Source organism: Andrographis paniculata, unplaced genomic scaffold (genome assembly GCF_009805555.1).
Source record: "Andrographis paniculata isolate CXL003 unplaced genomic scaffold, ASM980555v1 Contig60END, whole genome shotgun sequence".
In the NCBI taxonomy this organism is placed as follows: Eukaryota; Viridiplantae; Streptophyta; class Magnoliopsida; order Lamiales; family Acanthaceae; genus Andrographis; species Andrographis paniculata.
Genome location: NW_026137596.1, coordinates 1,169,445 through 1,182,413, shown reverse-complemented (window position 1 = coordinate 1,182,413; position 12,969 = coordinate 1,169,445). Strand labels below are relative to the sequence as shown.

Genomic DNA, 12,969 nt, shown 5'->3' with positions numbered 1-12,969 from the left:
AAAAATAATTTGTGTTTATAATAAGTCAATAATTAATATTCTTATATACTCTTTTTAGTTGACTGTCAATAAAGGAGCCTCACTCGTTGATCTTTCAGCAGCCTTCGATTTGGACCACGTAATTCAGAGCCTTGACCGCAATTCTAACACGGTCAGTTTATTAGTGCTCTATCTGGACCAGAGATCCAGTTGCAAATCCACCGTCGGTATGGAATGGACCCCACATAATCTACGATAGACTATACTCTGGCGTTCTGCTCCCGGGAGCTCCAAAAATAAACACCGTTTCCACGTGCTGCCCGTTTTCTTTAATCAAACTTTTAATTGGAAAATATGACCAAAATATCGCTCTCATTAATCGTCAATCAGTATTCAAAATATCTCATTACATTAGCTTGATTCTACCAATTAATATAAATATTTTGTGTGTTGTATTTTGAAAGTTTAGACCACTTTTTTTAGGTTAATTTTTAAACCAAAATTTAATTAATTATATATTGAAAGTAATTGTAAAAATATGTTGTATAACATGGATAATATAAAAATAAATTGCAATATTCATATCAAATACTATTTTATTAAAACTTTATATTTATACATCACTATTTATTAATTTATTTTACTTTTTAAAAACCAAATTCAAAAATGTATTTTGACACAACCTAATAACGTATTTGCTTTCAATTTTTTATACATACTTTACAATTAAATGTACCATTCTTTGTCATTTTCTTGAATGTTATTTTTTAAATATATATATATATATATATGTATGTATGCATATTTTAGAGACTGACTGACTGACTGTGGTTTGGCTTTTGACCTCCGAAGTGGAGAATTGAACATTCCATTCTAAACCACAAATTTGCCATATTTTGATAATTTGATTAATATATGCACACATATATATTATATTTATTACATCAGTTTTGTGAAATTGGCAGATGCAATTTCGGAGTAAGCTGTTGTGTACTTTCCCTTGGGCTTTCGTTTCCACACAGGGAAATTTTTGGGGCGAGAAATTTCGGTGCTTAATTACTCGCAGGAATCACTGTTTAGTGTCCGAAACGGGTGCGATTCCGATTCAAATCTCGTTTATCGGGCCGTCGATTCACGGATATCAATGAATTGATTTTACGTTGTTGGTTTTTGTTTCGCAACTTTTCAACCTATTTGACAGTTCGCATCGAATCGAATTGAATTCAACTGCCGTTTCTTTGGGCTGCCTCCTTTTTTAATGGTCCGTGCACTTCTTTGCTGTTCCCTCTCTTTCTAGAGACCCCAGCCCCCTCGATTTCGCTGCAAAAATTCAATTCCGTCGGATGAATCTGAAGCAAACGCATGTGAGCAAAATCTTTCTCCTCTGTTAGTTTGATTCGGTTCCGTTGTACCTAATGCGGGTGGTTTCTGTGTTGCTTTCGTCTTCCGTGGCTTCAATTGTGGTGAATTTGTTGTGTGCGTGCATTCGTTGTCTCGGGGAATGGATTTCGGTTATTTGTTTTCGGATCAACTGCGTTCGTTTGGGGTTTTCGAGATTGGGCGTTGGATTTGTTTTTCTAATTTTGATTATTATTATTAATTTTTTTCTTCGGTTGCGGGAAGGTTGTGGTGAGGTAGACCAGGTTCAATGGGTGTGGATTGGGATCCATGTTCGATATATCGTTTAATGTTTACTTTTTCCATTTGTGGTTTCAGTCGCTGGCAATATTCGATATACGATTTCTGGTCTGGTTTTTTGTTTTTATGTGTTTGTTTTGTTGTTTCATTTCAGAGCCTGGCTATGGCTGCTCCTCCTATTTTGTTTGTTCACTCTGTAATTCTGCTTTCTTTGTTCTTCGAAGGTTTTGCACAGCAGAGGAGTAAACGCATTGCCAATCCAATGGTGGGGCTTCTGTGATTTCGTGGATTAAACCCTAAGGAATCATGGATAGCTTCTCGGACGACGACGAGGGATCTGAATTTTTCGATTCGAAGCAGATTTCACCAGAGATTGAGGGGTTTTCTGATAATTGGGAATATGATGTTTGGGTAAATTCTCCCCAAAGTGTTACAGAGCGCAGAAGGAGATTCATTAGTTGGATGGGGTTTTCTCGTCATCAGTTTGAAGGTGAGATATTTGTAGACAGCCATGAAAACGATGCCGACAGTCCCTTCGTGGGGGATACTGATCGAATTGTGGCAAACAATGGAGCTGTGCTAAGAACATCTAGCAATGAAGAAGATGAACTGTCCTCAAGTGGTTCTTCTTCTTGGAATACAGCTGATTTGAATTTGTGTCGAGGTACTGTTTTAGATGAATGTAGAAATGTCAATGGGAATGCCAGCCATAGGAGAGGTTTTGAGATGGTGGAGAACAAGAAGCTTCAAAGAATTCAGGTCAAGGGGCCAGACAATATGCATCAGTCATCTAGAAAAGTCGATGGTGTTTCGGTTGAGGCCAATGGATATACACCTAGGACGATGGGGAGGCTGAAGGAAAGATGGATGAGAAAATTGCGCTCAATAACTTGTTCCATGGCGGGGAATGCAAAGGCTGATAGGGAGGGGTTTGATGGATCCGGCCAAGCTCAATCGACAAGGATCCGCCGAGTCTGTGTTCGCCATTGTCGAAGAAAGTTAAAGGAACTTTCAGGCCTCTTCACAGGACAAGATATAGAAGCCCATGAGGGGTCTATATTGGCTATGAAATTTAGTTTCGACGGCCAATATCTAGCTACTGCTGGAGAAGATAAGCTTGTGAAAATCTGGAAAGTTGTGGAAGACGAGAGGTTGGATGCAGTGGACATCCCGGATGCCGACCCTTCTTGCGTTTTTTTGTCCCTGAGCAATCTCTCTGAATTGGCCCCTCTAACCATGGAAAGAGATGCTAAATTCAAGAATCTTAGGAAAACATCGGATTCGGCATGTGTTGTTATCCCTCCAAAGGTGTTCCGAATTTTGGAGAAGCCATTGCATGTTTTTGAAGGACACACTGCAGAGATCTTGGATCTATCATGGTCAAAGAACAACGTATGTTTAGAATGCTTAATTTTATTCGAATACCATCTAAAATGTTGAAATGAACTAATTTGAATTCTATTGTTTTTCCCTTAGTGCTTGCTATCATCGTCTATGGATAAAACAGCAAGGCTATGGAAGATTGGACTTGATCACTGCCTCAAGGTCTTTCACCATACTGATTATGGTATGCCCTGTGCGAAATCTGTTCTTGTTAGATTACTGATCATACATACAGATCAAAACAATATAGAACTACATTTGCTTTAGCGTTGGTGATTTCTTCGGCTAAAGATACATATAACCCTCTTGCAGTGACGTGCATTCAGTTCCACCCTATGAACGACGACTACTTCATCAGCGGTTCGATAGATGGGAAGGTTCGAATTTGGACAACCACCGGCTGTCAAGTTGTATACTGGACTGAAACAAGGGACATTATCACTGCTATCTGTTATCATCCCAATGGTCAGGTCTGCCCTGCCGCCACCGCCACCGCCACCACCACCACCACCACCATTTGCTTGTTATTATATGAAGAACTAACGGATAATTATTTTCTTCTACACAGGGTGGCATTGTCGGCTTTATTACAGGCACCTACCGGTTTTTCAAAATTTCAGGTATATTTATTGGTTCTCTTATCTTTTTTCATCAATGTTCTGATGTCATTCTTGTGAAAGAATATTTGTCCACTTTGGGCGTTAATTATTATGATAGCCGAAGCTTTTGTACTTTGAATGCGTTGATGTTCTTGTCATCTCACATGGGCCTTTAATGTGCAATGTTGACTCTTTCTAATGTGTCTGGTGGTGGTATTACATTTTAAGCAAACTTTTCCCAACTAAATTTACGAGGTCTATGTGATATCTATTCATGTTGAGATGCCACCAATTTTGTTTTTTTCTCATTGAAAGGTCATAATGGTCTGCACATGCCTTGCTTACACGGGCATAAATTCCATCCGCAAGTTTTAGTTGATATGTGCATTGTCGATATTTGTTGTTTGGATCACTGTGCTTTGGTATATAAAATGAATTATCTCGAGGGAATCAATAAAGTAACCTTAGGTTTAACTATAGCCATTTGATGATTTATTTTAAGACTCAGATTTAATTACAGGGGCATTTATGCTTTGTGTTGCTTGTATCAGATGAATGCTTGCAATTGGAAGCTGAAGTTTGCTTAAATAATAAGAAGTCGACGAGCAGAAGGATAACTGGCTTTCAGGTTACCCATTGTAGCCGATTTGTTAATGGCATTACTAGTTTGATGACATAAGTTGCTTAACATTTGTTCTTATTTGTGTGTAGTTTTTCCCACAAGACCCTAGCAAAGTTTTGGTTGCTTCTGCTGATTCACAAGTCCGCATCATAGAAGGGATGAATGTTATTTGCAAGTACAAAGGTAAATACCTGATTTGTTTCATCCGATTTCACAATAACATGATCAAATGAACACAAAATATTTCTGTTTAATCAGTTATAATTCAAGTTATAAACGTAATCTGACTCAATCAATTTTTGTTACGGCCAGGCTTTCGAAATTCCGGAAACCATCCAACGGCATCGCTTACGTCAGACGGGAATCACATCATTTCAGCTTCAGAGGATTCAAATATTTACATGTGGAACTACTTTGTCGGAAAAGAGTCGTTCTTTTCTCAGCCTAGGGTCACTAAATCGTTCGAGTGTTTCTCATCCGATGCCTCCGTCGCCATTCCTTGGCCCGGCATGAATTCAAGCTTCCCCGGCAAGAATTCGACGAACCCGTTGCCGTTCTCATCATCCACCCAATTCTCATTAACACAAGAGTTCCTACTAGATTCCGGCTCAAAAGGATCTGCAACATGGCCCGAGGAAAAGCTCCCTATGCCAAGTCCAAAATTTGCGACGTCCTTGTTGAGCAAATCTCAGTACAAACTTTTCAAGACTTGTTACCAGAGTTCATCAAATGCTCATGCATGGGGCCTAGTTGTGGTCACTGCCGGATGGGATGGCCGTATCAGATCCTTTCAGAATTACGGGCTACCAGTCCCCCTTTGAGACAAGGCGACAGAAGTATTAAAAACAGGATATGATTCGTTAATCTTTACTCGAAGACACACACTCGTTCTCGGCGGTGTGCTGCGAATTCATTGCATGGATAGGCTGGCAAATAAAGCTACATTTGGCAGTACTGGAAAGTGCTGGCGGGGATGGACCCTAATCCGGTTCAATTGGCATATTTATTCGTTCGTTGGGTCCCGATCAACAGCTGTACATTATTAAAGCTCGGATGGATGGGCGGGCAGGCTGGTGGGTGACGATAGCTGGCAGGCGGGAGTCAAAGTTGCAAACTTGTAAGGTACCCCATCGATTTAATTTAATATGAGGGGTGGTAGTGAATGAGTGAGTCCCATATGCCTTGCCTCGCCTTCCTTAATTGTATGATGGCAGATTTATTTATTTCATTTGTTTGCTCTGGTAATAATTTTAGGCTATGGCCCCGGATAGAAACGGAGTTGTGTCGTAATTGGTCAGTTCTTGATATCGATATCTTTATGTTGGTCGTAGTGGGCTCGGGGCGGCTGGTGTCGATTTGTTTTCGACGAAAAAAGGATGTGGGGAATGGGATGGCTGGTTTGAATGATTGTGTTATTTGTCTGCTGCCGCTGTGAGATTCTGATACTTAATACTGTTGGAGAGGAAGAACCATGAATGAGCTTTGGCTTAGATTATAAACTGTGTTCTGTCAGTAATGGTAAAAAACTAACTTGATGGCACTGTAAGTAATAATTTGACTGTAGATGGTGCAGTAAGATTATAGTAGTTTATTAGAATTGAAATTTTTTTACTAGAATTATGGTTTTCTTTGTAGTATAAATTGTCCCTGATGTATGTATGTATGTATGGATTTAGTTGGCACCCTGTAATAAATGAATGAATTGTTTCTTCTTGCTGGGAACCATGCTCTGCTCTGATCTGCTTTTCAATAATGGGTTCACTTTTTTCTTTCTTTTCTAAATATATATATATATATAAATATAAATATATTTTATTATGAATGTGCAATTCTGAATCAAACTTATCTCTTATCTGTGCTGGGCGTCATGCATTATGGATCTATCTTTTCTTATCTCTTTGTATTCTTGTTATTGTTATTTTATTATATCTGGCAGCTGTAGTGTATCTTTTTTAGGGCTATTTCTTTCTCAACATTTGGTGTCTGTTTCTGATTTGAAAAAGGGATTATGGATTTTTATTTATTTAGTGTTTTTAATTGAAAATGGATTTGTGGCTTTTAATAAGCAGTGCATGAATGAGATATTTTTTTATTGAAAAAGACAAAATTGTCAATTAGATGGTATGGAAATAGTCTTGAAAAGACAAGCAAATACGCCGTTACAACTAAAAAATGATTGAAAATTTTGATAAAAATTAGTGGCAAGGACAGATTTTATTTGATGCTAAGAAATGTGTGTTTCATTTGTATTTTAAACAAAAATCAATCCCATTCAATCTATTTTTGGTTAAAAAGTATATATATTATTTCATTTTGCAAAAAATAATATCAGATCTCTAACTAAAATTAAAACCAAACAATCTCGTTTTGTACTCCCTCCAAAAAATTTTAATTTTAAATTTTAAAATATGATTAAAATGTATAATTAATTTTCAAAAAAAGAAAGGACAAATTATGTGGAACGAAAATAGAAAATAGAAAATATGTACAAATTATGTGGGAAGAAGGGAGTATCATTCTAGGGAGAATAAAATAAAGTGTGAAGAGTTTGGGCCAAATATTTTGGGCCTTTATATTGTGGCGATATTAAAAATGGGTTTCTTTTGGGCTTAAAATGTGTAATAAGTATGGATCTTCTAGAGAAGTTGGTTCGGCCCAATTAGAAATTAATATACATTATTAGCCCCTGCTATCGGTACACTGCAACACTGTATTTTGGCGGCAATTTGAACCTTTTTCCGGTGGGGACAATGGGAGAAGACGCCGGAGAGCCGCCGCCGGACTGCGTAACCGAAACAGTTGCCTCCGATGAAGCGAATTATTGGTCGACGGTAAATTACTCCGTCGCGCCATACCGGAACTATCATTTTTTCCAGCAGTTCAGAACAAGTCCTTCAAACCCTAACAACTTTCTTAAGGGCGTCAAGTGGTGATTGTTTCTCTATATATTGGTGAATTATCTTCAAGAATTTTAGCAGGGATTGTCTCTCGCTTCATGTGTTTTTTTGCTTGTTTTGAAAAGGTCGCCGGATGGTTCATGCTTCCTAACCTGTTCCGACGATAATACCCTCCGTGTTTTCAATTTGTAAGTCTAGTGGCCGTGGTTGTGAAATCTTTGGAATTTCTTGTGATTGAAATATGTTTAAAGTGTTTGGAATTCCTTTCTGCATTGTAATTGTTATGTTGTTTCCCCTCTCTATTAGGCCTTATGACGACAATGGCGAATCTGTCAATCCCCCTTCCATGGCGGATTCTGGTAGTTCACTCGTCTTGAACTCTGACATATGGTGCTTGAATTAACTTTTGAATAATTTGATGTATTTGTGTTGCTATTTTCAAAATCAAAGAGTGATATTGCAATTTCCGATTGATCCATTTAAGGCAAATGATAATTCGTTCTGTACATACTTCCATAATTCACTCAGTTTCCTTGCAGATTCATACGCAGCAAACCTTGTTGTGAGTGAGGGAGAATCGGTGTACGACTATAGCTGGTATCCATACATGTCTGCATCAAGTATAGGCTTGCACTTCATGATTTTATTTGATCAAATTTGGGTGAAGTTTTTTAGCTTAGAATTCACAAGGTTTTCTAATTTTATGATTCAGATCCAGATCTATGTGTATTTGCAACATCAACACGAGACCATCCTATCCATCTCTGGGATGCCAATTCTGGGCAGGTACTGCAATTTTTGGTTAATATTCTATTATATGTTTCTCATTGTTCTTTTCCAAATGATGATAATCTCTCTTATGCACATCATGGCATATTGTGTTAATATTTTGATAAAAAGTATCTGTAAATGGTAAATTTCAGCTGCGCTGCACATATCGTGCCTATGATGCCATGGATGAGATCAGTGCTGCCTTTTCAATTGGTTTCAACCCTAATGGAGACAAGTAAGCATCAATCAAAGGAATGGCATGTGACACCACTAAAATAGCATGATATTTTTCCATTGTATTATATGTTGGTGTTCGTTATTGTCATAGCATGGAATTGATGTAGTCTATCTTTATATTAAGATATTATCTGCTGAATGGGAGATCAGGATCTAAAGCGGTATTATGTTAGACAGTTCATTTATTCTTTTCTTAGAAAAAAGCAATCGTATATTGAACTGGTGACTTCCACATTTTCACTTTTTACTTACTGTAGTTGAGAATACTTTTTAGCATGTAATCTCTTGTAACATCTGTCATGCATTCTTATGTTCTCGCATGTTTGGTTCTGTTTCTCGGTGTCTCTCTTTGTTCTTATGTACTTACTTCTTTTCATGTTGACTTGATGAAATTTTTGTTATTTATTTTCACATCTTAGGGAACTTAATCATCTGGGAATCTAACATATTTACTTATTTCACTTTTAACTCTGAACCCTCTTTCTACTTCTGTATAAATATTTTGGTTATTATGTGGTGAATTTACCCTTTGCTCTAAGCTAGGCAATGCTTCATTCATGACTTTTTTATCTCAAAATTCAGGATATTTGCTGGATACAACAAAACTATTAGAGTTTTTGAGGTTCATCGTCCAGGAAGAGATTTTGTTCAATATTCAACAGTTACAGAAAACAAAGAAGGGCAATCTGGTAATCTGAAAGAAGAAAAGTAGAAAAATCTGAACCTAGTGAAACTTCCTATTTTTTATTGATATTATGACATTGTATACTATAATGTGGTATGTATTATATTTTATTTTTCTGGCTATCTGCCCAGTATACTATAATGTTATTCAAATATAAGCTTGTTCTTTGTTATTATCAGGGATCATATCTTCTATTGCCTTTTCTCCTGTTCATTCTGGGATGTTGGCTGCGGGATCCTACAGCCAAACTACTGCCATATATCGAGAAGATAATATGGAAATGCTGTATGTTTTGCATGGCCAAGAAGGTGGAGTCACCCAAGTAGGTGTAATTTCAACTCTATTGTTGGATTTTGTGTTTCTAGAAGTGATTAATCATTCAAAGTAAGCATCTCTCAGGTTCAGTTTTCTAAAGATGGAAACTATTTGTACACTGGAGGACGTAGGGTAAGAAAACCGTCACCCATGTTTCACATGGATGGCATTCTAAACTTCTTATGCTGCATATGATGCTGCCATTATCCTGATGTTTCTTTGCTTTCTTGCAGGATCCTTATGTTCTATGCTGGGATATTCGAAAAAACACTGAAATTGTGTACAAGTACGTTGCTGTTTTCCATTCTGAAATATAGTGGAATAACTGGATCTTGGACAAAATTTCTTTAAAATGTTTCTTGTATGGAAGTAACTGCCAAACAACTTAAAAGAAATGTACAATAAAATATGCAGCTGTCTCAAATTTTCAGTCTCTCTTTTAATGAAATGACATCATTCCTATCTACCTCCAAGTTTTTAGTCTAGAGGAAATCAGGACTAGCGCTTCCCTTTTTGTTTGTTTTGTTACTAAGTACCAACACCGCTAGGTATAAATGAATACAACTTCGTATCACTCGCTCCATTGAATGCCATGCATGGAAATAAGTATCACCCAAATACTATACTATGTCATGCCACTTTACCTTTCTTTCTGTTATTACAAGTTCCAATCCAATATTTCATTCATGCTTCTATTGATTTATCTTCCATGTCTGGTTAGACTTTACAGATCATGCGAAGGCACCAATCAACGGATACAATTTGATATTGAACCTCTTGGCAGATATCTTGGCACTGGTGGTCAGGTACCCTTTTAATCCACTGATATATTCAAGAATCAAATTACATCACCGATCTCATCTCTGTTTTTTTCCTGTTCTTTAAAGGATGGCATGGTGCATATGTATGATCTTCAGACAGGGCATTGGGTGTCGAGTTTCCAAGCTGCATTAGGTGTTTATTTCGTAGTCATTTGTTTGGTTTTCTTGACTTTATATTATTATTATTATTATTTGGACATTTGTAACCATGTTCTTTTGGCAATAATTTAATCATGTTCCAGACACTATCAATTGTGTATCTTTCCACCCCTACTATCCAATGGCAGCAACTTCGTCAGGACACAGACGATATGGAGCTCTAGACGAGGCCGATGGCGATGACCGTCTGAGTGGTACTATATCCATCTCTAACTTGATTAAACACATCTTATCTATCTCAGAATTTAATCAAAAAATGATACTCTCCTTATTCAGGCGACGAAAATTGTGTATCAATTTGGAGCTTTTACCCTTCAACTTCGACATGAGATGGATAATACAGCAGCAGCAGCAATTATTATCTGGTGGCATATTTATTGTAGACTTTGATTTATGAATATCCTACCGGGCTTTTTTAGCCATTGTTAGTTTTAATTAAGTTATATTTACACAGATATTTTTTTAAAACTTTTGACATTATTTATTTTTTCTCGTCAGAATGAGTCTTGGGTCCAAAAAGGGGGGACATGCTCAAATATTGTAAAACTTCTATGAAAAAATAACTTTAGCTTTCTTCAAATTTGCTTCCATAACGGGTTGAGCTTATTCTATCACAACTGTCTCAGCTTATGTTTATTATGTCGATACAGACTTTGCTAGGAATGAAAATGAATAATTCAGGCACAACAATTGGGTTATGATAGTATTAAGCATCATAACTTGTTTCATAGCAAGCCACAAGGTAACATAAAATCTTAAAGATATTTGTACATTCAAGGATCAAAGCACAAAATCCAACAATTCTCAAAAAAAAAAAAAAAAAAAAAAAAAAGAGAGAGAGAGACATGAAATCAAACACAGCTGCACTTGGCTTGGGCCTCAAACATGCAGGCAGCATATCCAAGAACCCTTCCTTTGTAATAAATTCAAGCTAACTTCAGTATCGATTGGACTCCATATAAATCCACACAAAAAACACAAATCTCAAAACTACGCAGTGATCCTGGGGTCGTGCCTGAACAATAGCCACACAGTGAATTCATGTTGAAGCATTCAGAATCTAAGTATAAATGTAGACACCCATGCACGGGTAATGCCAACGAGTAATGAAACCAAAGGTACCTTCATAGCTAATGGTATATGTAAAAGTTTAGAAATATCACGAAGGAATGCATTTACGTTGCCACATTATAGTTTCGGGGTGAGTATTTTGTGACCATAAAACACTTAATTCTCGCAACACATCTCAATTTCGAACTCCAAACTTGACCAACAGAATAACACAAAAGTATAGAGCAGCTTCATCATTAATAACTCCTTTAACCAAGAAGGCAAGTTTCGGGCCATATTTCGCTCACATGCAAATTCAAAGTTATACTTTCCAAATCCTACCCAGTTTCAGAAAAATGCCACCAACTAGCTCCCCGACCATGGATCAGATATTTATCAATTATCAATAAGCCATTTTTATACTATGATTAACAATTTATGGGTATTGATTCTTCATTTCATGATAAAAAACACTAGGTGAAAATTTTTTCCAGCCCAAACTACCACATCAAAGAAGATCTATTTTCATTCAAAACTGATGCTAAACACTGACCGGTTCTGTTTGATTGTGGGTTTCAAACCCAAATCACACTATTCACTGATTTTTCCCCAAAAAATATTTATTTTTCATTTTTCTACTACACTAAAGTTTACATTCAAAACATCAAATATAATATCAATTGATATCATCACATCAATGGGCTATTCTAATTCAAAATTTTACTTTACCAACCTTACGCCAACTCCAAACCTACAACCAAACAATATTTTTCATTACTAAAATTTCAAATCAAAGCAACCTGCAAAGTGCAAAACAACCTAAATTTCCAAGGATTTATTAGGGATCAATGAAAAGTATGAATTCAAGGTATCCCAAACCTAAATAAAGAATAACTGCTGCAATAGTATAAAACGATATTTTACAGCAGCAACAAATCATGATATTATTTTTCAGAAATGCATTTGGGATCAAGGAAAGACATGTCTGTATCCACAAGATAATGCGACAATGAGTTCAAAGGCTTGATAATAATAATAAGAAAAGATTATTTAATGCAAAATTGCTCTTAATTTCCGCAAAAGACCTAAATAAGACAACGTATTCACATAACCAACACGGAAATAGAATAATTGCGAAAAAATAATTCATCAAACTAATTAAAATTTTATTTACCTACAATCGATCGGCGAATTTCCACGACCGCGATCAGACAGGCAAAGTTTCAACAGCCAGGGGGTTATTCTTTCCATTCGCGTCAACATTTTGATTCGCGGAAGATTCCGTCGAGTTGAAGGATTGGAAGGAAGTGAGCACGAGCGGACGATCCTTGGCCTCGTCCTCGTTTTCATCGTCGCTGTCGGAGGTGCTCAGATTGACGCAGGAGAATCGCTCGAGGGACGCGAAAAACGCCGCCGCGACAGTCATACCCAACGAGCGCGCGATTCCGTCCATCTTCTCGTAGTACGAAGCCCCGTCGGGATTCTCCATCGCTTCGCCTTTGAATCAATGGACCGATCAATCGATAAACTAAGGAGGAGAGAAGAAATGCTGAAGATTTAGAATTAGGGAAGGAAGAAGAAAAAGGGAAACAAACGGTCAGCCTTATTTAATTTTCCGCACATTGCTTTTCACACTCTGGATTTCTCTTATTGGGCCATTTTATTTATTCCTATTTATTACCCCAGCCCATTTTCATATAATGGGCCACAAAAATGGGCCTCCACGAAACAATTGTTTGGCTTTACGGCCCATTTGATGGCATAAAAATGGCCCAAAGTTAAAAAAAAATAATTATAATAATAATAATAATAA

At 37.0% G+C, this 12,969-nt stretch overlaps 3 protein-coding genes across 5 annotated transcripts; 2 read left to right on the top strand and 1 right to left on the bottom strand.

The window, feature by feature from the left end:
* The first annotated feature begins 848 nt into the window (after positions 1 to 848).
* On the top strand, positions 849 to 5,943 carry LOC127259343 (uncharacterized). Of its 3 annotated transcripts, none has more exons than XR_007840488.1 (9): positions 849 to 1,343; positions 1,842 to 3,009; positions 3,094 to 3,184; positions 3,313 to 3,470; positions 3,569 to 3,620; positions 4,151 to 4,227; positions 4,311 to 4,404; positions 4,534 to 5,343; positions 5,553 to 5,943. XR_007840488.1 is itself a non-coding variant. In XM_051286621.1 (9 exons), exons 3-9 carry the CDS (start codon positions 1,924 to 1,926, stop codon positions 5,040 to 5,042), a joined length of 2,067 nt encoding a protein of 688 aa, XP_051142578.1. In that variant the 5' UTR covers positions 849 to 1,071; positions 1,181 to 1,343; positions 1,842 to 1,923; the 3' UTR covers positions 5,043 to 5,943. The 3 variants fall into 3 exon arrangements, 1 of the variants encoding a protein (XP_051142578.1); XR_007840487.1 differs by having other exon boundaries at positions 5,476 to 5,943; XM_051286621.1 differs by having other exon boundaries at positions 849 to 1,071; positions 1,181 to 1,343; positions 4,534 to 5,943.
* A 965-nt stretch (positions 5,944 to 6,908) lies between these two features.
* On the top strand, positions 6,909 to 11,111 carry LOC127259344 (uncharacterized). The gene is made up of 14 exons (XM_051286622.1): positions 6,909 to 7,150; positions 7,244 to 7,306; positions 7,425 to 7,477; positions 7,658 to 7,738; positions 7,831 to 7,904; positions 8,042 to 8,124; positions 8,709 to 8,815; positions 8,991 to 9,133; positions 9,211 to 9,258; positions 9,360 to 9,412; positions 9,848 to 9,932; positions 10,014 to 10,080; positions 10,190 to 10,300; positions 10,383 to 11,111. The coding sequence occupies exons 1-14, from the start codon at positions 6,972 to 6,974 to the stop codon at positions 10,433 to 10,435; spliced, it is 1,200 nt and encodes a 399-aa protein (XP_051142579.1). The 5' UTR covers positions 6,909 to 6,971; the 3' UTR covers positions 10,436 to 11,111.
* A 1,219-nt stretch (positions 11,112 to 12,330) lies between these two features.
* LOC127259345 (uncharacterized) lies at positions 12,331 to 12,745 on the bottom strand. The gene has a single exon (XM_051286623.1). The coding sequence runs from the start codon at positions 12,643 to 12,645 to the stop codon at positions 12,364 to 12,366; it is 282 nt and encodes a 93-aa protein (XP_051142580.1). The 5' UTR covers positions 12,646 to 12,745; the 3' UTR covers positions 12,331 to 12,363.
* Between the last annotated feature and the right edge of the window lie 224 nt (positions 12,746 to 12,969).